General features: G+C 45.2%; 1 protein-coding gene across 2 annotated transcripts in view; it reads left to right on the top strand.

Annotated features, from left to right (window-relative positions):
- Positions 1-26,558, top strand: part of LOC144755218 (complement factor H-like) — a 1,175,739-nt gene that overhangs the window by 611,099 nt on the left and 538,082 nt on the right. For both annotated transcript variants that reach the window (XM_078643916.1, XM_078643925.1), the window contains exons 17-18: positions 9,436-9,618; positions 12,489-12,692. In XM_078643916.1, coding sequence (XP_078500042.1) covers positions 9,436-9,618; positions 12,489-12,692 — 387 coding nt within the window. The remainder of the gene's footprint in view (positions 1-9,435; positions 9,619-12,488; positions 12,693-26,558) is intronic.

Below are 26,558 nucleotides of genomic sequence, written 5' to 3'. Positions count from 1 at the left end.
CTCACCCTCACACCCCCTCACCCTTACAACCCCTCACCCTCACACACCCTCACTCACCCTCACACCCCCTCACCCTCACATACCCTCACCCTTGCATACCCTCACCCTCACACACCCTCACCCCCCTCACCCTCACAGGCCCTCACACCCCCTCACACACCCTTACACCCTCTCACCATCACACACCCTCACTCACCCTCACACACCCTTACCCTCACCCTCACCCTCACACACCCTCGCTCACCCTCACCCTCACACCCTCACCCTCACACCCCACACCCTCTCAAGCCCACCCCCTCACTTTCACACACATCTCATCCTCACACCCCCTCACCCTCACCCTCACACCCCCTCACCCTAACACCCCCTCACCCCCACACCCCCTCACCCTCACATACCCTCACCCTCACACACCCTCACCCTCACACACCCTCACCCTCACACACCCTCACCCTCACACACCCTCACCCTTACATACCCTCACCCTCACACACCCTCACTCGCCCTCACACCCCCTCCCCCTCACAACCCCTCACCCTCACACACCCTCACTCACCCTCACACCCCCTCACCCTCGCATACCCTCACCCTCACACACCCTCACCCCCCTCACCCTCACAGGCCCTCACACCCCCTCACACACCCTCACACCCTCTCACCATCACACACCCTCACTCACCCTCACACACCCTTACCCTCACCCTCACACACCCTCACTCACCCTCACACCATCACCCTCACACCCCACACCCTCTCAAGCCCACCCCCTCACTCTCACACACATCTCACCCTCACACCCCCTCACCCTAACACCCCCACACCCCCTCACCCTCACATACCCTCACCCTCACACACCCTCACCCTCACACACCCTCACCCTCACACCCCCTCACCCTCACACACCCTCACCCTTACATACCCTCACCCTCACACACCCTCACTGACCCTCACACCCCCTCACCCTCACAACCCCTCACCCTCACACACCCTCACTCACCCTCACACCCCTCACCCTCACATACCCTCACCCCCCTCACCCTCACAGACCCTCACACCCCCTCACACACCCTCAAGCCCTCTCACCATCACACACCCTCACTCACCCTCACACACCCTTACCCTCACCCTCACACACCCTCACTCACCCTCACACCCTCACCCTCACACCCCCTCACCCATACAACCCTCTCACCCTCACACCCCTCACCCTTACAACCCTCTCACCCTCACACCCCCTCACCCTCACACACCCTCACCCTCACACACCCTTACTCACCCTCACTCACCTTCACACACCCTCACCAGCATAGGATAGCAAAACAAAACATAGCAAAACAAAACATAGCTTAGCAAAACACAACAAAGCATAGAATAGCATAACAAAACACAACAAAACATAGCATAGCATAACAAAACAAAGCATAGCATAACAAAACATAGCATATCATAGTATAACAAAACAGCATAGCATAACAAAACACAACAAAACATAGCAGAACAAAACATAGCATAAGATAACAAAACATAGCATAACATAATAAAACAAAGCATAGCATAACAAAACATAGCATAGCAAAACATAGCAAAACACAACAAAACACAACATAGCATAGCATAATAAAACAAAGCTTAGCATAGCGTAGCATAACAAAACATAGCATAATAAAGCATAGCATAACAAAACATAGCATAACAAAACATAGCATAGCAAAACAAAGCATAGCATAATAAAACACACAAAACATAGCATAGCATAACAAAACATAGCATAGCATAACAAAACACAACAAAACATATCATAGCATAACAAAACAAAGCATAGGATAGCAAAACTAAACATACCATAGCATAACAAAACAAAGCATAGGATAGCAAAACAAAACATAGCATAGCATACCATAGCATAACATAACAAAACATAGCATAACAAAACACAACACATAGTATAACAAAACATAGCAAAACACACCAAAACATAGCATAGCCTAACAAAACCCAACAAAACATACCATAGCAAAACAAAACATATAATAGCATAGCAAAACATAACATAGCATAGCAAACACAACAAAACATAGCATAGCATAGCATAACAAAACATAGCATAGCCAAACAAAGCATAGCATAATAAAACAGAACAAAACATAGCATAGCATAACAAAACAAAGCATAGGATAGCAAAACTAAACAACGCATAGCATAACAAAACAAAGCATAGCATAGCAAACCAAAACATAGCATAGTATAACAAAACATAGCATAACATAATAAATTATAGCATAACAAAACACAACAACAGATAGCATAACAAAACATAGCAAAACACATTAACAAAACACAACAAAACATAGCATAGCAAAACAAAACATATAATAGCATAGCAAAACATAGCATAGCATACCAAAAACAACAAAGCATAGCATAACACAACAAAACATAGTATATCATTACAAAGCATAGCATAGCAAAACATAGCATAGCATAACAAAACATAGCATAGCATAACAAAACACAGCATAGCATAGCATAACAAATCAAAACATAGGATAGCAAAACACAACATAGCATAGCATACAGCATCACTCCGCACCACCACAATATCACTCAGCGTCACCACAGCATCAATCTGTGCAACCATTCAACAACTGGTTCAAATATGTTCTCTCAATATTTCAAGCTTTATTACAAATGAAACAAAAAGATGTTAATATTTCACTTCTGTTCTTGGATTTTCATCACAATAAAATACACTGAACATAATCTTCACATAAGTTATTTACAAAAGTTTAAGCTATTGCCATTATAAATTACAATAACTTTTATTTAAGTATTAATTATTTAAAAGAATTAAAAGCCATTGTTATTTGTAATATCAATACAATCAGTCGTAACCTGGTCGACTCAGTTGAAACCTGGTCGACTCGGTAAAGAACATCAGCTATCTGCCCTCGCATCTGTCCGACCACTCTTTAGTATCTTTGAATCTCTATGGAGAAAATACATCTTCTTCTAGATCTTGGTCTTTCGACCGATCCCTTCTCTCGTCTCCAGACGACATTGCATCTATTAAATCTGAAAGCCGCGAGTTTATGCAAGTAAATATCGGCTCTGCGGAACCTTGCATTGTATGGGATGCTTACAAGTGCTTCCTTCGCGGTCTAATTAAGAATAAGGTTGTGTTCCGAAGGAGACAATACACTCAAGAAATAGTATCCATTGAAAATGAGCTACTTGCAGCACAAGCTGAATTAGACACTAGCAAAGGCACCCTCTCCTCAGATTCAGAAATTAGAACAGCCTATTAGGATTTCTTTAAAAACATATATCAGGAGGATAGGAACATCACTACTGACAGCGTAGATAGATGGTTAGAAGGTGTCTCCCTACCATCATTATCTCCTGAACAAAGTGCCCTCTTGGATAGGGAGATCACTGAGGACGAGGTGGTGTTGGCTATTCAGGGCAGCAAGGGAGGTAAGGCTGCAGGTCCAGATGGCTTGCCAGCCAAGATCTATAAAAATCTGGTGGTAGAAATATCTCCCTTCCTCGCCGTCCTGTTTAATCAAATACTGCAGAAGGGGGCCCTTCCACCAACATCTTAGAACAGTGCATCTATTACGCTTATTTTGAAACCAGGCAAACCTGCTACTAACTGTGGTTCGTACCGTCCCATATCAATTTTGAATGCATAATATAAAATCTTTGCATCCCTTTTAGCAAGCAGGCTGGGCCAGGTTGCCCCTGATATTTTACATCCCAACCAGAAGGGCTTTGTTAGGGGTCGCCAACTTTATGAACTTACTTACGATCTTATAGGCGCTATAGATATAGCGATTAAGGACTCCATTCCATTGGCTATCCTCACGTTGGACGCCACCAAGGCCTTTGACAGGGTCAATTGGACATTCCTGTCGGGGGCCTTGACCAAATTCAGCGTGGGTGAGGGCTTCCGTAGAGTGGTAGAGCTGCTGTACCATAGTCCAACTGCCTCTATACTGGTAAATGGGGCCCTGTCTGAACCCTTTGCAGTTACAAGAGGAACACGACAGGGCTGCCCTCTATCCCCTCTGCTATTTGACCTCTACATCGAGCCTTTTGCGCAGAAATTAAGAGAGGATGATACCATCAAGCCCTTTATCTATGGAGAGTGGGAAAAGAGGGCGGCCCTCTACGCGGACGATGTCATGATAATGACATCAGAAATCAGCACTGCGTTTCCTGCAGCCATTAAGTTAGCCCTGGAATTCGGAGATGTGTCAGGATTCGAGGTAAATGCCTCAAAGACTCAATGAACAATCAAGTGCAAGCCTGCGCTATCTAGGCTTAAACATCGTTAAAGATATCACTCAGATTGCCCCCTTGAATTTTGCAGTAATCGCAAAAGAATGTCGTTAGCTAATGAGATCTTGGCAACACCTCCCCTGTCTTTGCTGGGTAGAGTGAATCTCGTAAAAATGTCTATCCTGCCAAAGGTTTCTTTTCTATTCAACACAATTCCACTTTTTTTTTACCCTTCCTTGTTGGCTAAGTTACAGGGCGAAATGTCTTCATTTCTTTGGAAAAATAAAAGTCCAAGGATAGCCTGGGAAAAAATCAGGCGCCTCAGGGAGAAGGGGGGGCTGGCGGGCCCAGATTTGCAGATTTACGCGTGGGCATTTCAACTATCACACTCACGCATGCTTCTTAAAAAACCAACAGATGAGGGTATTGGCAGTATGTTTTTGGCTCTATTGAGTTGTGAAGGTGTCGGTCAATCTGGTTATCTGTTTAAGTTTGGTGATCCCCAATTTTTTAAAAAGGTAAAATTGAAGGTGCTGCATGGCCTGGCAAGAACCTGGGCAAAGATGAGATTTACAATCAATTTGGGGTATTATTCTAGCAGATCTCCAATATGGGAGCTACCCTTGGCTCCAGGTTGGGCGTGTGACATACTAGCACTTCCGTTAAGAGAGGCTGGAATATCAGTCTGGGGAGACTTGTTCCTTGAAGAGACTCTGCTTCCTTGGGAATATCTATTAAACAAGGTGGGGCCCAACTTGTCTAGATTGAAATACCTGCAAATATCAAGTTGGGCTCAAGCTGTTACCACCCAAACTACCCGCCGAATTAACTTGCCATTAGGGGGAGGTTGTGAACTTGAATCTCTTCTGTTAGATAAACCGCCAGCAAAAAAAGAGATCTCTTTGTGGTACAATTCAATACTGGAGGAGATCGATGGCAACTTCCACCTTCCAGAGCTCTTGTGGGGAGAATCGATGCCAGGCCTGAATGTGAAAGATCTGTGGCTAATGTCCAGCAAAGTACTCTGGGACTTAGTTAAACCAGCCTGGCTTCGTAGAAACCATATTTTCACCCTGCATAGGGCATACTATTCCCCACAGAGGTTGTCCAAGTTTTCTCTGGGGGGGTCCTGTGGCTTGTGCAAGGTGTGGTTTAAAAGAGGCCCCGGATACCCACATGTTCTTTGATTGCCCTCATCTGGCGCCTTTTTGGGACTCAATCAGCAGCAAACTTTCATCTTCTTTGGGCTTTAAAGTAGTGATCGACCTTCGCATCGTCATCTTTGGAGTCGGGCACCTGACATGTAGTCCGGCCAAAAACCTACTGTTCTATTCTATTCTGGCCGCCCGCAGAGAAATCTGCAAGCATTGGAAGGATGCATCCACCCCTATATTTCACGACTACTGCAATTCAATCCTTCAAATCTCGAAACTAGACCTCGCCAGGACTGGGAAACAAGATAAAAGAGCCTTTTGGCACTTGTTGGATTGGTCACATTGAATCTGTTGGGTTTTTTTTTCCCCCAGGTCCGATGATTAAGTAGCCATGGTTTATTTCCTTTGGAAATGCCCGATTCCCTGTTGGCATTAGCTATGATAGTAACTGGCTCAATGGATGACATCTGCCATCTGGGTAACAAGGAGTTTTGATCGATATGAGCCAGTCGTTGCTGTTAGGAACTCGTTACCATCGCCTGCTCGCCTTCCCTACCAGTCTTGACTGAGGCAGCACGACTGTACTCTCTATACCATACTACCCTCTTTGGTTGCCTGGCAGCTAGAAACCATGAACGTGAATGAGGACAAAAAAAAATAGAAAAAAATAGCAAAACAAAACATATAATAGCATAGCAAAACATAGCATAGCATACCAAACACAACAAAACATAGCATAGCATAGCATAACAAAACATAGCATAGCCAAACAAAGCATAGAATAATAAAACACAACAAAACATAGCATAGCATAACAAAACAAGGCATAGGATAGCAAAACTAAACAAAGCATAGCATAACAAACCAAAGCATAGCATAGCAAAACAAAACATAGCATAGCATAACAAAACATAGCATAACAAAACATAGCATAACAAAACACAACAACACATAGCCTAAGAAAACATAGCAAAACACAACAAAACATAGCATAGCTTAACAAAACACAACAAAACATAGCATAGCAAAACAAAACATATAATAGCATAGCAAAACATAGCATAGAATACCAAAAACAACAAAGCATAGCATAACACAACAAAACATAGTATATCATTACAAAGCATAGCATAGCAAAACATAGCATAGCATAACAAAACATAGCATAGTATAACATAACACAGCATAGCGTAGCATAACAAATCAACGCACAGGATAGCAAAACATAGCATAGCATAACAAAACAAAACATAGGATAGCAAAACACAACATGGCATAGCATACAGCATCACTTCACACCACCACAGCATCACTCAGGGGCACCACAACATCACGATGCGCTACCACAGCATCACTGAACGCTGCAGCATCACTCGTTCGCCATCACAACATCACTCAGCGTCACCACAGCATCAATCTGTGCAACCATTCAACAACTGGTTCAAATATGTTCTCTCAATGTTTCAAGCTTTATTACAAATGTAACAAATAGATGTTATTATTTCACTTCTGTTCTTTGATTTTCATCACAATAAAATACACTGAACATAATCTTCACACAAGTTATTTACAAAAGTTTAAGCTATTGCCATTATAAATTACAATAACCTTTATTTAAGTATTAATTATTTAAAAGAATTAAAAGCCATTGTTATTTGTAATATCAATACATGTAAGTCACGTAAATACAACACATATTGCATTACAAATGATATAGGTGTCACATTTGCGAAAGTTATAACTATTGGCATTGTAAATGACAAAGCTATTAATTTCACTATTTTCAAAAACAAAACATAAATAAAAAAATTGTCATTTATAATACCAATAGCTCAAACTTTCCTAATGCGAGACCTACTGCTTTGCAAATGCTTGTTACTGCTGGCTTCCCCTTGTTAGTTACTGGCAATTTCTTTTTTCCCATTTCGCTTGTTCGCTTGATAAATCCTTATATCATGGTAAAATCACAAGAATTCCTTAAAAAAAATAGTCTTACCGATGAGTTATGACTTCCAATCGCAGGTTCAAGGATCAAGGGGGGTGGCCCAGCCAGCCTGGTCCAGGCTCGGACTGCGGGAGCCTTGCTGAGGTTTTAAATTTTAAAGCGCCTCCTGGCCCGTGATACGGGAGTCGGCGGCTGTGAGGGCCGCGAGGGAGCCTGCGACCTCTGGTCCTGTGCCGCTCCTATTTTCCACTCTGTTGGCGGCAACGACACAGCAACCAGGCACGTTTTAAAGGCTACCCGTGATGCGGGAGCCCTGCTAATATTTTATAGCGCCCCAGGCGCGTGATGCGGGCGTCGGCGGCTGTGACGGCCGCGAGGGAGCCTGTGACCTATGGCCCTGTCCCCCCACTGTGGGCAACCAAGCAAGTTTTCAGGGACTGCATCATAAACATGTGTACTCGCCCTCGGCACAGCAGTGCACCTTTATCATGCAATTGCATACAGTTAGAAACTATTTGTGGTAATGCAGGAACTTAAGACAACATATATCTCCGATACAAAGAGAGTCAACCCCTGCTCATTGTTTCCGAGATGCACTGTCGGCAGCTCGTGCACTACCTTGGAGACCTTCCTAATTGAATGTACGTGTTTTATACAGTGCAGTTATATTAAAACAGGCGAAGAGCTGGGCGTCCGTGAGCGCACTTGTAGCCCTACCATGGTGCTGTTCAGTGCAGAGTGCAGATGAATATGGGATCTATTGAACCCATATATTTACTAAAAAATCTTCTATTTAATGTGCAAGACAGGGTGAATTTTGGAAAAATCACAAATGTACAGATGCCCTCTGTGTCTGTGCTCCGCCCCGATGATATGCACAGCTTCTGTGGCAGTATCATGAATGTGTGTATTCGCTCCAGGCACAGCTGTGCACCTGTTTTCATGCAATTGCACTTTGTAGAGCACACACATTAAACTTAGCATTTCTGTGTTTTAGCGCACACGCTAAACTCAGCACAGCTCTGAAACAGTGAGCGGTGATTTGCTCTCTTCGTTTGTGAGCTGTGCTCTTTTTCTGAGCTGTGTTGTTTGAAACACACGTACTAACTCAAGCGTTAAATGCATGCGCTTTAGAAAGTGCAGTTGTTAAAACCAGGTGCACACCTGTGCACGAGAGCATACCCTCACCATACAGCCCCCTAGCCCTTCAAATATCAGCTTCTGTCCATGCAGGTAAGAGCAGTGGGTTGGTGGGGGCGGGTGGAGGGTCATTTGTACAAACGATGAGGAGAAAAATGTATTATTTATTTCATTTTCCTCAACATCGTCCGTCGAAATACTCTCCCCCACCCCCGGTCCCTCCGCCCCACGGAACTTCGGCACTTAGCTGCATGGGGCGCGGCTGTCAAAGATTGTGATTAGCAATTCAATTTAAACCATTCATTCTCTCAACATTTAGCTTAAAAGATTATGATTAGCAATTATATTGTATCCCTTCATTTTCTCAACATTTAGCAGAACTGCATCCTGATCTGATACTGTGAGGAAAATCTAGGGACATATCATGACAGCCATTTTCTGTTCTGCGCCAGCACAAAAGTCTGTTCTTTATTTTGTGGCCTCTTGAGCACCTCCAGTAACTCTGTTGAGCTTGGAAACCGAAAAGCAATTCATCTCCTTGGTTTCCAAGCTTTGTTGTTGGCTAAACACACACTAGTTCGGAGATATTTCGACCCAATGCGTGCACTGGAGACACGCACAGTCAGTCCCCTTCTGCACTGGTGCAGTAAGTAAACTGCATCATGATAAGGCATCTGAGGCGCCATGCATGCTCTTTGATTGTTCAAATTCTAGTTAAGTGCATTGGTTTTGATTAACCAGGCTTGTAGAGAGACGGTCTACCCTCCATCCAAGTGGCGCTTCTACATATTCAGACATAGCTAAAGTGAAGGAGCTTTTATTTGACCACAAAGTTTGTTTGCCTTCCCCTTTCAATCCCGATTTCACATTTTGACTGATATTTTTATGACAAGTAATTTATTTGTTTCATTTCAGAGGAAGGCAGTAATTGTGGTCCTGTACCACCCCTTCTTAATGGAGATATTGAGGGCATCTCGAAGCCATCCTATCCTTCAGGAACCGTAGTGGAATATAAGTGCCAAAGTTACCATAAGATACTTGGAGACAACAAAGTCACCTGCAAGAATGGAGCTTGGTCTGCGCTGCCAGAATGTTTAGGTATTTACCATGTTCGAATTGGGTCGCATCCATGGGAAACCATGATTAGAGTAAATGAAACAGTGAGTAGAGTGCTTTGAAATTAAGTGCTTAGCATGTTTTATGCCAACATCTCCAAAATACTAGTTTAAAAAATGTAGCTTGCAGAAAGCTGCTTCTTTATGAATACATTTGTGTGATGACAATTCTCAGACGTTGCAAAGTATATGAGGCATAAGAGGGTGAATTTAATCTGGATTGAGAATTACGGCTGTATGAATGAGTGATGCTTTTTTGCCACATGCCTAGGAATCCACAATCCATCAGCATTAATTTAAATGTTTGAGGCATTTATGGAAGTACACTAGTAGCTAGTGGCAGATATCCCATAGAAGCATTTCAAATGTGGGATCATATATAACCTATAAAAAAACATTTGCTGTCAATCCTGCCATTGTCTTTCTTAGCCTCAAGCAAACTTCTTGTAAATCCCTGCTCCACAGAATTCCAACAATGGATCCAATCCATTTCTAATCTTTGCATTGAAGTCACTCATAATAAATGGGGACAATTATTCATTTCCTGCTGTGCTAAATTGAGGTCACATAACTCTATCAAATACAAAGAAAGGTCCCTGTCAAAATGGTGACTTTAATATTTAATTCTAAGAATCCAAGATCCATTAAAAATAAGGAACAGCAAAGAGAAAACGTGAAAGATTCTTCAGGCAGGCAAGTAATCGTAGAAAACAAAATGCAGAAATCTATATAAGACCAACAGGTGACATAAAACAGACACCCATCTAGGTGTAGCAATAACTTGTTTCACAGATTCCTAGGACCACAGGTATCAAAGGCGGGTAGAGAGGTCCTCTGTCACGAGGATAGAAAGGACATGTCCTCCCTCTTTTATATACTATTAACCCAACAAAATGTCCTTTCCACAGTCTCTTTTTGTGTTTACACCTCCAGTGATAGAGAAACAACCAAAAGAAGACAACCACAATGGGTGGGGGATTCCTACATGTGTAATGGTGATTCTCGCAAGTACAGAGTTACTGAGAGGATCAAATATGAAGCCACCCGCTGCTGTGGGTGGGAAGGGAAAGAGACACTTTTCTTTTAAAACAGCAAGGCTCCATGACACAGTAGCCAATTTCCAGTGGGAGCCATCAATAAGTCAGCATGTGTAATTTGTCAGCTCATATACTCTTTTTAACCCAGTGCACTAGCCTAGTGGCTATAGAATCGGTATTTTCAGAGGAGAGAGATATTGAGGATAGAGATCAGAGAGAGATTAGAGATAGAATAAGTGGTTGAGAATCAAGTCCTTCAAGGATTTCTTCGAAGAATAAATAGCTTGTCCTTTAGGGAGAGGGGTCCAGATTGCTTCTCAGCACCATTTTGATATACTTGCAGTTGGATTCAGGGAGAGTAGGTCAGAGGCCTTTAAAATGAATAATGGAGTTAAGGTTATAACAGACGAAAATGGCTGTGTCATGATGAATTTACAATCAAATTTCAATGCAAGTTGTCCAAGTGGAGAATAATGAATTGTGAGAGGGTAAAATACTGAGCAGAAATGTGAGGACTGGATGGGGAAGAGAAGTGGAATAGATGAGGGAATTACATAACAAGAGTATGTCCGGAAGTGTGAACATTTTCAGGCAGATGCATGGACAGCAAAGGATTCAACACTAGCAACCTGTGAGTCACCAATGATATATTTAAAAGGTGGTCCCAAAGGCCGAGGCTTTGTCCACGTTCCTTAATTCCAAGTGTGTAGATAGAGAAATCTTTTCAGGTAATTGAAATGTGTATACATGATAAGTGGATGACTATGACATTAGTGTTGCAAAGCTCTCAGGAAAAGGCCCTGTGGGGGAGGACCCTGGAAAGACCAAGTTAGTAGGGTTGAGGTGATTGAGTTAGAACACAATGAGAAAGAAAAGAAACTTCTCTGCCAAATGCCTTGGATGTCAATTCACTAAAATGCTAGGGATATTTGTAGTGACATTACACACCATTTGAGCTCCCATGACATCACAGGGTTGACCTTTTGCCCTGTCATTAACCAGCCCAAATTCTGACATTCGATTTTGGGTGGAAAGATGAAGCGTGACAACTACAAATGGTACATGGGCTGTTGGAACCCCGTTTTACTGACTCCCTGCCAGAGTCTTAATTAACCCTGAGACCAGCGGTAGCAAGAGACATACCAGGATTACCGGAGAGCAAGCTAGGGATAGCAACTGTTATCCTGACTACCCCAAAATGACATACACGCCCTATGCATCAAAAGTAGGCCTGAGCAGAGTTTGTGGAGTTCAGTGACCCAAAAACTCTGCTGTGCTACGCAGAGTTCTGCAAGCAGCGGAGTGTGTTTGGTTGTGCCATTCGTGCTGATTTTTAGTGCTTGGTGTTTGTCCAACGCTGGAAAATCAGTGCGAACTGCACCATGTGCAGTGCAAGAGGGCTCTGCTTCTCTTCCGCTTGAGTAGATATTCCCCAGCACAAATGGAAGGTTTCTCAAAGCGAGTGGTCGTGGACCCGTATTGAGAAATCTCAAGAGGAGGGTTATCTGGAGTAAGATTTTCCGATCTTGAGCTCGCCAACTTAAGTTGGTGACCGCGAGCAAGGAAACAATTTGGCTGCAAGTTTTTCGGAACTCCTCGTGCTCTGTGGAGCGCGGAGTGTGCAAAACTCTGCAAATGGAGTGTAGTTCACCACACAGGCCTAATGAACACGCAATGTGCTGTAACATTAGGGAGCACACAATGAAGTTTAGATTTCACTTCATATCAACATTGTCCCAGGAAACAATTGAATATTACCATGGGATATCCATTTGCTAAGACCAGTAAATAACAATCTACATTGTATTTTTCACAGAACCATGCACAGCAAGTCGTGAGGAAATGGACAAAAACAATATAATATTTCGATGGTCTGACCAACAGAAATTGTATACTGAGCACGAGCAACCAATAGAATTTATATGCAAATCAAATGACTACATTACCCATCAAGATTCACCAGCATTAAGAACAAAGTGCATACGAGGAAAACTACTGTATCCCACATGTATCGCAAAAGGTGAATATAGTCTTTGACCATTAAAATTACGATTTTTAAAAGTAATTCACATTACCAATGGAATGTACTGAACATTGATGCTTGATGTGATATTTCAGGAGTTTTCTATTTGTAATTGGTCATTTCTAATAGTTCATTTATTTCTCACAGAGGAATAGAGAAACAATTATAAAACTGCATGTAAAATTAATTGTAACACAGTTATTGTAGGACTGGACTTCTTTGATGCAGTTGTGGTTGCAAACTCTAATCCAGCTAATATTTTTTGTTTTTTTTGTAGAAAATTAAATGCATTGTTGTGTTAAAGGGGCATAAAGATTAACATTCCTCCAAACTACTCCAAGGTATCCCTTTATTGATGGAGTTGTTGGGATATTAAAAAAGAGAACTGTCGGTTATTGAGGATATGATGGTCTTATGACCCTAAAACCAACATGTTTCAGCACTACTCTATGGCCCTCGTCTACTTCTTTTAAGTGCTCCCTGAAATACGGTCAATCCCACCCTGGTCTTGAGGAGTCAGGGTGAAACTGACAATGAAGCATGACACTATTATATTGTGTATGAGTTGTATAAAGAAAAGGAATCCTTTCCTTTCCCACCTTTAAATAGGCGGTTTACCACCTGAAGAGACTAGCGCCCCGTGTGTTAGACATTTTTTAATTACATAAAAAACAAGTTTTGTATTGCATAATTCTGCTCAGTTTACACATATATGAGTCTGTTGAGGGTAGAACATGTCTCACTGAAATACATTTTCTGCTTTAACCAGTCTTATACCGATACCTCGTATGACTTATTACATGTGGTATGCCATTATGTAAAAATGTTACGTAGACCACATTTCACACTAAGGGCCTCATTTATGTGATTTTGGCATTGGGCAGCGCAGCGCAGCTAGGAAGCTTGCTACGCTGACACCAAAGTGAAATGGGAGGAATATACTGTATTTATGCAATATGATGCATTCCTGTCCTTTCTCTCTGTGCTGGTGCTGCTTCTGCCGCCTAGCACCAATATAGGCACCCTTGCACCATGGTGCAAAGGTGCTCCCATTGCATGCAGGATTGTTTGTGTGCAGGAAGGGGCATCTTCCTCCACAAAAACATTCCTAAGAGGCGTGTTCCTCTTTCTATGTGTACTAGTACACATAGAAAGAGGAAAAATTAAGATATTTCTCCTCGTTATGTCTCCCCTTGGGAGGTGTAAGGATTTGGTGCTTCCCCAGGTTTACATGATTTTGTGAATCTGAGGCAGCATCGGAACTTATGGGGTTTGCATGGGAAACCTCATGCAATGCCTCCCAGGTGCAGAGTAAGGCACAGCAGCGATTTGCTCTGCATTGCCTTACTCAAGATTTATGAGGGTACTCAAAGCCATGCAGGGCGGCTCTGCATGGCTTCATAAATCAGATTCAGAACCCTGCATCACGCAAGTACAACTTCACGTGGAGCGAAAGTGATGCAGGGTTCTCATAAATGATCCCCTAAAAGCGCAATTTTATGCAATTTCAAGAACTTTCATTGACTCGAAAAAACTTTATGCAGTAATGCATACCACTTGTACTAATATATGTTTTACTGCAAGTGAAAGTTCCGGTCTAGGATTTACCGCTCAACTAGAAAGTTGTTAGAGGAAATAGCAAATGTGGGGTCAATTAAAAAGCAATTAAATTAAGTTCCCTCTAAAAGTCTATCAGATGCTAGAACAGTTAAAACATTCTTCTAGGGCCCTAATTACAAGTTGCACAGCAATGGCCTGATTTTACTTTACTACGCAGTAAAAGGTTCCAACTACTGTGCAATTAAAAGTAAATCCTATGAAATGGGAAATCACAGTGTGGGGTTGGTTTATTTATGAGTGGGTGGTGAACTTCCCACTCCACGCTCTGCTTGGAATGCAAAGTTCTGCAAAAAAAACTCCACCATCCGCTGGCTGAACGAAGTTAATACTGGTTTGCTGCTCACTGCAGTACTCACGCAGCGCTCACCCTTGCATCTGTGTACAATTGAGCGTCATGACTCATGTCACATTCTGACACTTGTGCATGCATGCACACTCCCAGCCAGCTGAGGAAAGTGATTGGAACTAGCTAGGCCTGTATTCGTGAGCACTACAGGGCAAGGGAAGAAGATCACACAGAGCTCTGGAGGACACCGCTGAACACCTGCTGCCAGAGAAGGACTTTGATTTCTTCAGAGGTTTGGTTCTTCCCTCTCTGAGTGCCAGATAGCAGGGCTGGACTAGGCTCTTCCTGAGAGGTGCAGGATGGGACACTATAAGGAACTGGATGGCGCCTGCTACTCTTGGCACACAGACATCACCTGCTCAAGTACTGTACACATGAGGCCCTGCTTTTGTATTTTCGGGTGGCAATATACTTGTGGGGGCAGGCGGGCCAATAAGGGGATGGGGGCTCCATACCAAGAGTTCTTAACTGGTCCAGTTAATATCCGGGTTCGCTGATGATGCAGTTCCCTAGTTCAGCTTGAACATATCTTATTAAGTACAGTGAACTTTGCCCGCTATCAGAACTCCGCTGAATTTCACAGAGTTTTTAAGTCACTCTGCGTAATTCCATGGAGCTAATCTCCGTCAGCTGCGCCCACCCCTGGGTTTTTTCTGTCTGTGAAACCACTTGGAAATTGCCATTTCATACATTTAACATCTGTTTTGTGTGTGAAAAAATTCTTGCGAGATGCAATAAGGTGACTGGTTCCAGCACAAAATGTCTCCTGCCGAGTGATTTTCTGTGCGAACCTGGATTCCAATGGCATCTTGGTATAACATTTTTGGGAAACAGCCTTTACAACACGCAATGGTTTTACCATGCATTATTTAATATTCAATGCCTTTAGATCTTGTTATATCTGTCCACAGCCTTTGATACAGTTTCTCCAATGCTACTTGCTTCCCGGTTAGCTCAGCTTGGCTTTAAAGATACTGCTCTGAGTCTTTTAAGGTTATTTCTAACAGATGGAACACATACAGTAACTTGTGGGGAACTTAAATCTAGACCCTTTTTTCTCCCATGTGAGGTTCCTCAGGGCTCTTCATTAATCCCCACATTATATAACTTATATGTATCCTCTTTAACAACACTGATTCGCTCCTTTGGTCTTCAGGCTCCTTCTTACACCGATGACACGGAGATTATTGCATCTACTACAGATGACAGGCATTCAATAACTGTAATCTTTAATAACTGCATAAATGCATTTTCTGTCTGGATGAAATATAATTATCTTGAGTTAAATGCAGACAAAACTGAGGTTATTATTTTTGGAGGTCAGCCCTCGATATGGAATAGCAGTTGGTGGCCAGATGCATTGGGAGTCCTGCCTTCTCTGAGTAAGTCTGCTAAAAAATCTTGGGGTCCTTGCTAATCAACAACTTTCCATTCATCTACAGGTGAACCAGATGGTATCCTCATGTTTTAATATTATAAGGATATTACGGAAAGTTTTTCCTTATATCCCAATAACAGCGCAAAAACAGTGGTTCTGGTCTCGATTCCTTTGAAGATCACTTATTATAATGCCCTTTGTTTAAACAATAGTACATTTTTTCTGGAAAAACTCCAACCCATCAAAAATGCAGCATCTAGGCTTATTTTAGACATTCCTAAGTCTCATTCAATTTCAGTTGAGCTTGTTAGCCTTCACGGATCTCAGGAAACAAGTCACATTTAAAGCTCTCTGTATTGCCCATAAAACCCTACGTTGGAATAACACCTTGGGCTATTAGATCTATATTTCATTGGTACCTGCTGACTAGGCCACTTCGCTCTGACAAACATAATTTGATGGTGATGCTGAAAATTCAGAGGGTGAAGTGGGGAGGTAAATCCTTTTCAGTGGCTACAGCTAAGCTGTTGAACACTCTTTCCCACCATTTAAGGTGTCTTGAGGACAATGTGATTTTTAGAAAGGACTCTTCAAAACTTGCTCTTTGCTTCATAGTTTAAGTTTCTCCAGGTCTTTATGGTGACTGTTTGGTTGTTGGGGAAAGGGGATCTAGTGGCTAGTAGCGCATTGACGCCATTTGGCATATGTGCACTTTATAAATTGGTTTTCATTTCATTACCACACATTGCCTATACCAGGTAGGTCTTTACCACGCATATGCCTTTACAATGAAATGGTATGTATATATCCAGTAAATGTGTTTATGTGTATATATTACCTACTGGCGGTCGCCAGTAGGTAGTTATACTTAGGACCTATTTTCCATAGGAAAAGCGTTTTTTCTTTTCCCAATAACTTTGACGCGGGTTGATGAATCTTAGCTAAATGTTTAAAAAAAGTGTCCAGCTCCGGTCAGCTTCTGTCTTGAAAGTTTTGGGGTGATTCGTCAAGCGGGGGCTGAGAAAAAAGGGGGGATCCCAAACGCAATTCCCAAGTTAATTTCCATAGGAAACTTTAGACAAAGCTACAGCCCGAACTGCTGAACGGAATTAGACCAAATTTGGCAACAAGGTGGCCCTTGCTTCAGAAAGAGCCCTTTTTGTTAAATGGTGGTAATCCGTTCAGTGGTTGATGAGAAATTAGAAAAAGAAAGTTTCGATATCTGGGCACCAAGGAAGGATCACAAACCCTCCCGGGCACGAGCTTCACTCTGATTGGCTGCCCACACTCCAAACCAGGAAGTGTTGGCATCCATCTTGTAACTCAGTAGAACCGAGTCACAAGAAAACAGTAAAACAATTATAAAAAACAAGAAAAGGGGGCAGGGTATAAACACCCTAACCCCCTGGGCCCACCAGGGCCCAAACAAATGTTTTCTTTTTACATTTTCAGCCGTATCGCGCTGGGTGCGCGAACCCCGTTGAAAAAAAAAAACAAAGCTCAGGCTTCAGCGCTTCGTTTTTTAAAGCCCCCGGGTAGGACAGGTCCCGGAGGCAGTCCTTAATATTGTAGCGGGGACCCGCGGGAGCCCCCGCAGCCCCACGGACCGCCACCTCCCTGGGGCTATGTTATTTATGTACGTGGGCACGCGACCCCCTGCAGACCCAGGGACTGCCACCTCACTGGGGCTTTTAAAAAAAAATATTGCGTCGGGGGTCCCACCACCCCATGCTGCCCTGAGGTCCGCAACCTTCCCGGGGCTTCATTAAATAAGGGTGAGGGGGGCTCGCGGGTCCCCCCCCAAGACCAGGGGGACTGCCACCTCTCATGGGCTGTGAAAATGTATTAGTATGCCCTGGGGACCACCACCTCCCCAGGGCACTTTGAATTTAAAAACAGGGGTCCGTTGTGGAACCCCATGCCCCCTGGGGACCACAACCTTCCCGGGACTTTAAACATTAGGAAGGAGGGCTGCATAGCCCCCCTTTGGGAGCCCTTGATGGCCCTGGGGACTCCCACCGCCCAGGGCCGGCTCTTGCAGTGTCCCGGGGTGCCCTCCCCAGAACACTCCTGTTTGCTATGGCAGGGCAGGAGCCGTGTGGCTCCCACCCAGCGATAACAAACTCTGCTTTGCTTCATTGAAGCGAGAGCAGGGAAACCTGTGCTTGCTTCAATGAAGCTAAGCAGGATTACTCTTCCACAAGGGGAGCTGCATATCAGCAGCTCCCCTTGTGGAAAAGCAATGCCGGCGCCTGCAGGGGCAGAGAGCCTGCGGGACCATGGGGGCATTGGAGGTCCCCAACACAAAGGGCTGGCCCCGGGGGATGGGGTCCCCGGGGCCTGAAGTGGCCCAGAAGGGGGGTCACGCGGCCCCCCTTCATTAAACAAAAAAAAAGAATAAGGCACAGCCCCAGGTCCAGGGAGCTGCGTTGCAGAGAGGTGGTCCAATGCCACGCTCCTTTTTACACCACACTGCAACACAGCTCTGTGGCGCTTACTGGAGGTACATGGTGGGCTATTTCGCTCCCAGGGACCCTCAGGACTCAAGGGGACTTAAGTCCTCAATTAACAATGCACCAAGGGGTGCGTTTGCACAGTGGTGAAGGGAGGGGGCAGGCCTGATATTACAAGTGTGCAAACACACCCCCTGGCACCCTGTAAATTGAGGGATTAACTCCCTTTGAGTCCTGAGGGTCCCTGGGGGCCAACTAGCCCACCAGGTACCTCACGTAAGCGCCACAGAGCTGGGTTGCAGAGAGGAGGTCCGAGGCCACACCACTTTTTACACCTCTCTGCAACGCAGCTCTGTGGCACTTACTGGAGGTACCTGGTGGGCTAGTTGGCCCCCAGGGACCCTCAGGATTCAAGGGGACTCAAAACCCCGACGTACAATGTGCCAGGGGGCGTGTTTGCACAGTGGTGCAGGGAGGGGGCGGGCCTGATATTACAAGTGTGCAAACACACCCCCTGGCGTGTTGTAAATTGTGGGATTAAGTCCCCTTGAATCCTGAGGGTCCCTGGGGACCAAATAGCCCATCAGGTACCTCCAGTAAGGGCCACAGAGCTGCGTTGCAGAGAGGTGGTCGGAGGCCACACCCCTTTTCACACCACTCTGCAAACACGGCTTCTGGTGCACTGCTGGTGGGGTGATGAGGTCCTCTTGTGTCCTGAGGACCTCAGGACACAAGTGGACTTCCTCCTCCAAGCAGCAGTGCACCAGAAGCCGCGTTTGCAGCGTGGTGTGAAAAGGGGCATGGCCTCCGAACACCTCTCTGCAACGGAGCTCTGTGGCACTTACTGGAGGTACCGGGTGGGCTACATGGCCACCAGGGACCTTCAGGATTCAAGGGGACTTAATAGGGATGTTTTAGTTAGAAATTACCATTAAAAAAACATTGAAATTCACTGAAAAAAACATAGGTTTCAGGCATGTTATAGTTAGAAATTAGCATTTAAAAAACCTTACAAATTCACTGAAATAACCATAGGTTTAAGGGACATTATAGTTAGTTGGACATTTTACTCATACGAAACCATAGAAATTCCGCCGTTATAGTTAGTTCAGCTAATTATAACTCGCACATCCGCAATGGACTCGCTCTGGATCGGTCGCTCCCCCTCAGCTCCCCGACCTCACGCTGCATTCATCTGCTGATCGCACCTTTGGAAGCAGCCTGCAATATCGCGCCACGCATTAGAAATCCAGTGGTATCGTTTTGGCATTTGTCATTGTGCTTGAATTGTGCTTTTGTGACTGGTATTAGATCTACATCGCGTCGCCTGCATATTACAATATATAGCGCTACCATAGTGCCGCTTGCATTGTTGTTAGGAGAAGCGCGACATTGCTGAGTCTTAGAAGTGCCTGGTGAGATTTAGCTGCACTCTGTATCACAGTTGTTTTGCTGCCCCTGCCTCGCCTCCCCTTTGACCTCCATTTTGTTTTGCTGCCTCTTCCCTGGCCCGCCCCTCCTCCCCGCTAACGCCTCCCAGCTGCTGACCCTCCCACACTCCGCCCCCTCCACTATCCATTTAAGGTTGATGACCCAACGCGCAGCGTCCACGCGCTACGGCCGCGCCGAAGGTGCGCCAAAGGTAAGCCCGTCTACGCCCGTCCGCGCCGAGACCGCGCCCAGCGCCAGACCCCCTGGTTCCCGTAAGGCCCAGCCCACCCGCATTACATACGATTCCTCCTCCCTCCTTGCACTGAACCCCGGCCGACTCCCCAACTGCGCCCAAGCCGCACCCGGACACACCCATGGACCCTTCACATGCAACTCCTGCAAGTTTGACGGCACAAAAACCAATTCCTCATCCACTAACACCAAACATAGACCTGATGCCAACTACCTAAAATGCATCTTACTCAACACTCGATCGGTCCACAGTCACGCCATCAACCTTTGGAATCTACTAGACACCACCTCTCCAGACGTCGCCTTCCTAACTGAGACTTGGATGAACGCCTCTTCAGCCCCAGACATCGCCATAGCCATCCCGGAAGGCTACAAGATCATCCGAAAAGATCGCACCAACCAAACAGGAGGAGGCATCGCCATCGTCCATAAGAACTCCTTCCGCATCACAACCAGCTCGGACGTCAACCTCTCTAGCGCCGAACACCTTCACTTCCAGATCCACACCGACCCCAAGACCACACTCAGAGGCACCCTCCTCTACAGGCCACCAGGACCCCGTGCACAATTCACTGAAGACATCACTGATTTTATCACCCAACACGCCCTCTCCTCAGAGGACTACATTCTATTGGGAGACCTCAATTTTCACCTGGAAAAGAGCAACGACAGCAACGCCACCACCCTTCTGGACAATCTCGCCAACCTCGGACTCAAACAACTTGTTAATACCCCCACACACCAGGCAGGACACACTCTCGACCCTATCTTCACCTCCAGCAAACATATTTCCTTCAGTCACTCCACAGTTCTCCAATGGACGGACCACAGCTGCATTCACTTTGTTTACAATAAGACCATAACCCACAACCACCCTCAACCTACCCTGCGAAGAAACTGGAACAAAATCACCATCGACCAGATCTCCACATCGCTTCTTCATAACCCCCCTGCCCACTCATCGAACCCCAACCAAGCAGCCATTAACCTCACTCAATGGCTAACCAACACCGCCGACAACCTAGCACCTTTGAAAAAACGTCAAATCAAACTAGGCAGCAAAAACGCCCCCTGGTTCAACGAGGATCTTAAGAAATCCAAGAATCTCTGTCGCTCCCTTGAGAAGGCCTGGAAAAAAGACCCTAACACCAACACCAGGGACGCCTTCAAAAACGCCACCCGCATACACCACCAATTGATCCGGACTGCCAAGAAAACCGCATTCAAAGACCGACTAGACAAAAACGCCCACAACAGCAAGGAATTATTCAACATCGTCAAAGAGTTTTCCAACCCCACTGCCAACTCCAACGACATCACCCCCTCTCAAACCCTTTGCGACTCCCTAGCTTCGTTCTTCCACGACAAAATCGCTGACATCCACAACAGCTTTGGCAACCAACCCGAAGACCAACCCACCCAACCCTCAGCCGCACTTTCACCCCCCTTGAACATCCTCAATGACTGGAACCCAATCTCCATTGAAGACGCCATGCGCCTGATGAACTCCATCCACTCAGGATCCCCCACAGACCCATGCCCTCACCACATCTTCAACAAAGCAGACTCCATCATAGCACCACACCTCCGGGACGTCATCAACTGCTCCCTCAACTCCGGCACCTTCCCAGAAAGCTGGAAACACGCCGAACTCAGCGCCCTTCTGAAAAAACCCACAGCTGACCCCTCCGAACTCAAAAACTACCGCCCCATCTCGCTCCTTCCATTCCCGGCCAAAGTCATCGAGAAAGCTGTCAACAACCAACTCGCCGCCTTCCACGAAGCCAACAAATCCCTCGACTCCTCACAGTCCGGCTTCCGAGCCAAACACAGTACTGAGACCGCACTCATCGCAGCAACAGACGACATCCGAACTCTACTGGACAATGGAGACACAGTCGCCCTCATCCTCCTCGACCTCTCCGCAGCCTTCGACACAGTCTGTCATAACACCCTGGTACAATGACTCAGAAACATCGGAATCCAAGGAATAGCACTGGAATGGATCACCTCATTCCTTGCCGGAAGAACTCAGAGAGTACGCCTCCCACCATTCAAGTCAGAGGCCACTGAAGTCATCTGCGGCGTGCCACAAGGATCTTCACTCAGCCCCACCCTCTTCAACGTATACATGAGCCCCCTCGCGACCATCGCACGCCAACACAACCTCAACATCATCTCCTACGCCGATGACACTCAACTGATCCTCTCACTCACCAAAGACCCAAACACCGCCAAAACCAACCTTCATGAAGGAATGAAAGAGGTAGCCGAATGGATGAAGCATAGCCGTCTGAAACTGAACTCAGACAAAACAGAAGTCCTTATCTTAGGCACCTCCCCCTCCGCCTGGGACGACTCTTGGTGGCCAGAAGCCCTTGGAAAAGCACCCATCCCGACGGATCACGCACGGAACCTAGGCGTCATCCTGGACTCCTCACTCTCGATGACCAGACAAGTCAACGCCGTCTCTTCATCTTCGCATGCTCAAAAAAACATTTAGCTGGATCCCCACCGAAACTAGAAAAATGGTCACCCACGCACTGGTCACAAGCCGCCTGGACTACGGAAACACCCTTTACGCCGGTACCACCGCAAAACTTCAGAAAAAACTCCAACGCATCCAGAACGCATCAGCCAGACTCATACTAGACATCCCGCGCAAAGAACACATTTCTGCTCACCTGAAAAACCTCCACTAGCTCCCCGTCAATAAGAGGATAACTTTCCGCCTCCTCACCCACGCACACAAAGCTCTCTACGAACTTGGACCCGATTGCCTCAATACACGTCTTTCCTTCTACACCCCCTCCCGCCAGCTGCGCTCTTCCAACCAAGCCCTCGCTGCTGTTCCCCGCGTCAACAAAACCACCATGGGAGGAAGATCATTCTCCTACCTAGCGGCCAAAACCTGGAACTCACTTCCCTTGCACCTTCGCCTCACTCAAAACCACCTAGCATTCAGAAAGCAACTTAAAACCTGGATATTCGAGAAGTAATTCCCCACCCCTCCTCAAGCGCCTTGAGACCCTCTGGGTATGTAGCGCGCTATATACATTTCTTGACTTGACTTGACTTGAATGCATTGCTGATGACGTCACATATTACATCATTCATGACATGGTCAGTGACATCACTGATGACATCACTGATGACATCTCAAATGACATCACTGAATACATCATCCATGTGAAAATCTGATGCACCTCCTCACACTCTAATATAGCCTTTAATACACCCACTGTAAAAGGCAGACTACCATTTTCGAAACCATCGACACACCAATATCAGTCACTGCATACGCACTCACTGATTCCTAGGTCTACACACACATCTACTCATTCACCCATACAGTCACTCATACATGCATTCACTTATCAATACAACACTATCATATGCACTCATACACTTATACAGATAATCACACACCATCACTCATCCAGAGTTATGTAGGGGTTAATAACACGATAGCCCCTACATATAACCACAGACTCAATGAGATACTACTATCCCTACAACAAATCAGAGATGACATCCAAACCCTTCACAACCTGATTCAGCAACAACACAAGCCACAAGCGAAATTCACTCATTGGCCATGCACTAGCCCCCCGCCTCGGTTGCCCCCAGATGGAAAACAGTACCTTACCCCTATGGTTCATCACGTCCTATCAGGAAAATAAACTCCATATCACTTAAAGATCTTACCTCCCTATGTCACTCCTACGAACTCTCATCCCCACCCCCTGAACCTGCGCAGACACACAACACAGAGAAACTGTCCTTAATCTAACCCAGCCATTCCAATGCCTCTAGAGTTTCAAGACACACTCCCAGAGGTATTGTTGAAAATAACCTCAAGAGGGTACCCATCCTTCACAACCACAACACTACTCCCACTAAGACCCAGCTAAAATGTATCCTACTAAACTGTAGATCGGCAGCGCGTCATGCCGCTGATATAGCTGACCTCATAATAACCAATGAACCTGACCTCTTAATTCTAATGGAAACTTGGCTAAACGAATCATCCATGTCCCTTTTAGTCATACTAGTTCCCCCTAACTATTACATCACAAGACTGGATAGACTTGATAGGCCAGGGGGTGGCACTGCCTGCATCTATAGGAACAACATCTCCGTGAACCGCTACAACTCACTGGCGCGCTCCTCCTGTGAATACCTTTTCCTAGACATCACGAGCAATAACAAGCCTATATGCCCACTAAATTCATTTTTCCACCAACCTGGTAACAACCACATCTTTGTCGAACACGTAATGGATATCCTTGCCACAAATGTCGGACAACAAAATACTCAGATCTTCCTGGGGGACTGCAACCTCCACTGGACAGATCCTGATGACACAGAGTTCAATAGCCTCAAAGCATTCCTGTCTGATCTTAATTTGTCCCAAATCTGTGACAGCCCCACCCACGAAAAAGGTTCAACCCTTGATCTAGTTATTTCCAAAGCAGACACTACCCAGCTTGAATCGATCCTCCCTTGCGACTGGTCTGACCATCACATTATGACTTTCCATATCAAGGAAGGAAGTAGTCAAACTACTCTATGTCCAACCTACGAGAACGAAAATCTGGAAGGGGAACCTAGAAAACATTAATCCTGGCTCTCTTGCAACCGCTAGTCACATCCTCATATCCCTACTGGATGGATTAAAGGATGTACATGATCTGAGCAATAACTACTTTCACTTATGAACAGGCTACTAGACAACTTAGCTCCTGGCTGAAAAGAGCCACCACGAAAGAATCAAACCCCTGGAATGATGGTAGGCTAAATAAAGACAGAAGATAACTAAGAGCAATTGAAAGACAATGGAGAGCCGCTCCATCTGCTGCCAACCTCAAATTACTAAGAAGCACAAGAAGTTCCTATTACAGAAAGATTAGACGATCAAAAGCTGACTTAATCTGTAAACAATTAGACCAAGCCAAGAATCGTCCCAAAAGACTATTCAAAATATTCAACGTTCAATCTAAGAGTGTCTCCCATTCCCACCTAAGCTAATCCTGAAACACTCCCCAATTGCAAGGAGCTTGCATCCTTTTTCACAACAAAAACTGAAAACTTAAAGACAGACCTACTTAATGATCTATTAGTCAATACCGACCCACACATGAGCGCCTCACTGACCACACCAGGTACCCCAATTATCTGCTCGACAAAGCTCGACCTCAAGAACAATGCCTCTTGGACCGCCTTCAGCTTTTACAGCGAAGAAACTATCTCAAAAATGCTCACGCCCCTGAATCACTCCAATCACTTCACTGACCCTGTCCCAGCAACCCACTTAAAAACCTTCACTCCGCTGCTAGTGCCTCTATGGACAAGGATTATAAACACCTCTCTTCTGCAAGAAACCATTCCTCAAAGCTGGTCAGGTATCCCCCATCTTAAAGAAACCATTGGCGGACCCATCAGACAACTTCCAACATCTCGACCCTGGCCAAACCACTAGAAAAATGTGTCTACACGCAGCTTTGTAATCACATAGACCACTTCAACCTGCTCAAACAAAGCCAATCTGGCTTTCGATCAGGTCACAGTACAGAATCAGCCATGACCCACATAATTTATGACGCATTACAAAAATTGGATCAAACAAAGCCTGCCTGCTAATACTGCTTGACTTCTCAGCCTTCGATACAGTCAAACATGACAACTTACTAGACCTCTTGAAGCATAGAATGGGACTATCTGGTACAGTGTTAAACTGGTTCACTTCCTTCCTCCAAAACAGAACATAAAGATTCAAGATCAACCAATCGTTATCTGACCCCTCCCCCGGTCACTTTTGGAGTACCCCAGGGATCCTCCCTCTCCCCGACACTCTTCAATCTGTTTATGGAACCACTCACTGAGCTTCTTAACTCCTCAAATATCCAATATCACATGTATGCCGACGACACACAACTCTACATTAATGTCCACTCACTTGAATACATTAAGTCCCTTAATGCAACGCTACATAAAACACAGACCTGTCTGGCAAAGAACCATTTAAAACTAAACACCCTAAAAACAGAATTTCTCTTAATCGCTCCTTCCAACCAAACAACCAATATCGGCGAATGGATGAAGCACATTACAGCACTCGATGGTCAGCCTCACATCATTGATTCCGCTAAATCACTAGGAATAACCCTGGACAATAAGCATTTAGCTTTATGCAGAAGCACATCAGCGCTGCAACTAAAGGAGTGAATTACCAGATGAACACCCTGAGGAAATTGAAACCCTTCATACCCGCAAGTGAATTTAAACAGGCAGTTTAATCGGTGGATTATGGGAGTGTTGCTCTTTGCGGCTTGCCCAGATCAACGACCGCTCCTCTAAGAGCCTCAATCAATATAGACGCT

This window comes from Lissotriton helveticus, chromosome 1_1 (genome assembly GCF_964261635.1).
Source record: "Lissotriton helveticus chromosome 1_1, aLisHel1.1, whole genome shotgun sequence".
Lineage (NCBI taxonomy): Eukaryota > Metazoa > Chordata > Amphibia > Caudata > Salamandridae > Lissotriton > Lissotriton helveticus.
This window is presented reverse-complemented; position numbering and strand designations above follow the sequence as displayed.